At 67.1% G+C, this 3,308-nt stretch overlaps 1 protein-coding gene across 1 annotated transcript; it reads right to left on the reverse strand.

Annotated features, from left to right (window-relative positions):
* On the reverse strand, positions 1-1,420 carry CDK5R2 (cyclin dependent kinase 5 regulatory subunit 2). Its single transcript, XM_076340785.1, has one exon. The coding sequence runs from the start codon at positions 1,301-1,303 to the stop codon at positions 341-343; it is 963 nt and encodes a 320-aa protein (XP_076196900.1). The 5' UTR covers positions 1,304-1,420; the 3' UTR covers positions 1-340.
* Between the last annotated feature and the right edge of the window lie 1,888 nt (positions 1,421-3,308).

A 3,308-nucleotide genomic window follows, 5' to 3' on the forward strand; every position in this document is an offset into this window, starting at 1 on the left:
TTCTAGAGAAACCGCATCCAGGAGCCTCCGTTCCTCGGCAGCCTCCCCCCCTCCCCATCGCGCAGGCGAGAGGGACACCCTCCCCCCCGGTCTTCTCCGCCGTCTCGGTGTGCCGGAGCGCAGCCCCCAGCTGGGGGTCTGAAGGGGGGGGGGGGGAGCGGCCGGATCCGGAGCAGGGAGGGTCCAGGCAGCGTCTCCGTGGAGCTGACGGCCGGGGAGGGGGGGAAGACGAGGAGGATGCGGGGTGGTGGCGGTGGTGGGGAATCCGGCAGTCCTTCGCCTCCCCCGCCCCTCGGTGCGCGGCCCCTTCCGCCCCCGGCGCCGGGGGCCCGGTACCTCCCTAGCGGTCCAGGCTGATCGTCCAGTGCTTGGACCCGTCTCCGCCCTCGCCCTCGCTCTTGAGGTCCTGGAAGAGTTGCGTGAAGTAGTGCGGGTCCGCGTTGATTCGCAGCATCTTGGCGCTGAGGCGCTGGATGATGCCCAGGCAGCGCTCCCAGAAGCGCCCCTTGTCGCCCTCCACCAGGAAGGGCTTGAGCGGGTAGGAGATCTCGTTGCCCATGTAGGAGTAGGCGAGATAGAGGCAGGTGAGGAAGGTGGCCTGCAGCTCGGCCTGGCTCCCGATGTCTTCGCCCCGCAGCGCTTCCCGGCACAGCAGGTAGACGAACACCAGGTTGGCCGGGGTGATGAAGCCCTGGTCCTGCCAGCCCTGCAGCAGCAGCGAGCGGTCCACGCTGCGGAACCAGGAGATGAGCTCGCCGGGGCTCAGCTCCTTCAGCCGGTAGCAGCGGCGGCACACGAAGTCCCCCAAGCAGCGCAGCAGCTCGCCGGTGGACGCCTGCACCACCACGCGGCGCGGGGAGCCCGGGGCGCGGCTGCCGGCCGGCGGCGGTGGCGGCGGCGGCTTGCCCTCGCCGGAGCCCGGGTGCAGCTCCTGCGGCGCCGAGGGCACGGTGGGCACCGGCACGGCCAGCGGGCCCTGCTTGGCGCCGTCGGCCGGCCCCACCACCGACTTGCGCAAGTTCTCGCGGTTGCGCTGCACCACCAGCGGGTCGGGCTGGCCCGGGGGTCCCCCCGGCGCCCCGCCACCGGGCTGCGGCGTCACCTTCTTGGTGCTCTTCTTCTTCTTGGCCGACGCGGCCACCAGCCGCTTCCAGGTGAGCGCCGAGATGAGCACGCTGGGGCGCTTCAGCCGGCTCTCGCCCTTGCCCGGCACCCTTCCCGGCGCCTTGTCGGCCAGCAGCCCCCCGCCGCCGCCGCCCTTGCCCGAGGAGGCGGCGGGGGAGAGGGAGAGCACCGTGCCCATGCTAACGCCGAGCGGGACGGGCGTGCGGCGGCCGGGGCGCCGGCACCGCCCATAGGAGGCTGGAGTCTGCGGGGGAGGCGGCCCGCACCGGGGCCGCGGTGCCCGAGGATGCTCCGCCGCGCCCGCTCTGGGCTCCCCGCCCGCCGCTGCAGCCAGCCGCGGCCCCGCCGCTCCCCGCCTCCCCGCCGCCAGCCAATCGTCGCCGCACGGCCCCCCCCCCCCCCGGTGCGGCCCGCCCCCTCGCCGGCGGGCGGCGGGGGGGGGAGCCCGGCGCGGCGCGGCTCTGCCGGGCGGCCGCCGCCCCGGCGTGACCTTCACCGATGAGGGGCTGGCCCGGTGCTCCCTGCGGGGCGGGGGGGGCTGGGAGCTGCGATGCTGTCGCAGCCCCTCAGCCTTCTGTGGGGAGGCGGCAGGACCCTGCGGGGGGGAGCCCGGAGGACAGGGGGCACAGGAAGGGTCTGGGGGGGTCTCCTGAACTTGGCCGCTCTCACCCGGCTCCTGCTCTCTATTCTTACCTACAAGGCGAGGGATGAACCTTCCCAAACCAGCAGAGCCCCCCCCCAAACGGTGCTAGGGGACACAGTGGGGAAGAAGAGCCCTGGGAAATGCCGGAGGGGAGGATGGGGGGGTGTGGGGGTGTGAAGGTCAAGAAGACTGTGAGTGTGTGCTGGGGGGGCAGCTGGAGAAGGCTTGGGGCTGGGGAAAGGCTGGCTGTGACTCGACAGCCGCCATGAAGGGCCTAGGCTTGGTGGGAGAGCCCCAGCTCTCATGAGAACCAGCCCGACCCTGAGCACGGCTCTGTAGGGAGTCAGGAGGCACCCAGCCTGGGGGGAGCACCCCCAGCACCTGCTGTGCAAGCGTTGGGTCCCCCACCTGCCCTGGCTCTTCCTGCTCAGCCCTGGAGGGGAGATTTACCACCACGCTGACAGTCACCAGCATCAGGCCAAAGTCAGGGACCTTGGAGAAAGGGGAAGGGGCCTCGTCCAGGTCCCCAGGGCAAGACCAGCCAGCCCTGCTGCCCAGGGCTCCCAGAGCCCTCAGGGGAGGAGAGAAGAGATGCTGCACTTCTGCATCATTGCAAAATGGTATGCGATAAACCAGCCATGTGCACACAGGCTGCTTCTCCCTCTCCAGATCCGAGCATGCCATGGATGAAACCTGCACCCTCTGCTTGCTGCCTCCCTGCCCCTTGCAGGAAGATCCCCCTTGTATTTCTCATGAGCTGGAGGACAGATCCTGCAGCTCTGATTGCTATGGCGGGTGCCAGGCATCCATTAGGAACAAAACGCCCCAATTGCCGGGACTGCTCCTGCATGTAAAGCGCCAGGAGAGGCAGCTGGGAAAGGTTTCAGGGAGAATGTCTCAATGATGCATTTTGATACAGCATTTTATGTGTGAAATGAACACATGTCAGTGCCAGGATGTAGCTGCTGCCGGATGGATCCAGGCTAACAGGCAGTAATGAATTATCAACCGGGAGGAGCTAAGCCAGCCCCTCCGCTTCCTCCTGCACTGCTGATGCTGGAGGTGTTTGCAACAAAAGCGCAGGCTCAGAGCCGGGTTTCAGACTTCCAGCCGGCCTCCTGATGCCTGGGGCTGATGTGCCACATCTGGGGCAGAGCAGAAGCTGTGCCCTCTGTGCCATGGCAGGGAAGAAGGGCAAAGTCCCATTCCCACGTATCCTGTGCTGTGGCCAGCCACGTCCTGCTGTTTCCTTGCAGGAGGCCTCAGTGGGATCTGCAAAGAACATGCACATGTGCACACAGACCCCCAGACACCGAGGTTTGCATTGGGAGTGGCCAGAATCAAAGTGGATCTGAGCCAGCATCACCTACTCGAGGCCAGTTTAGGCTGGTCTGAAGTAACCAGGAGAATTTGGTAAAGGGGTACAAATACAGAGGAAGAAAATCAGGACAAGGTTCCTGATGAAGTCAGCACCTTTAGATATACAGAGCTGACTTCAACCTAGCCGAGAAGATGGAGGAGCCCTAGGGAGGGGATGGGA

Source organism: Aptenodytes patagonicus, chromosome 6 (genome assembly GCF_965638725.1).
Source record: "Aptenodytes patagonicus chromosome 6, bAptPat1.pri.cur, whole genome shotgun sequence".
In the NCBI taxonomy this organism is placed as follows: domain Eukaryota; kingdom Metazoa; phylum Chordata; class Aves; order Sphenisciformes; family Spheniscidae; genus Aptenodytes; species Aptenodytes patagonicus.

Excerpts from the sequence above, each read along its gene's own strand:
- CDK5R2 (XM_076340785.1), bottom strand. The coding sequence starts at position 1,303 with ATGGGCACGGTGCTCTCCCTCTCCCCCGCCGCCTCCTCGGGCAAGGGC.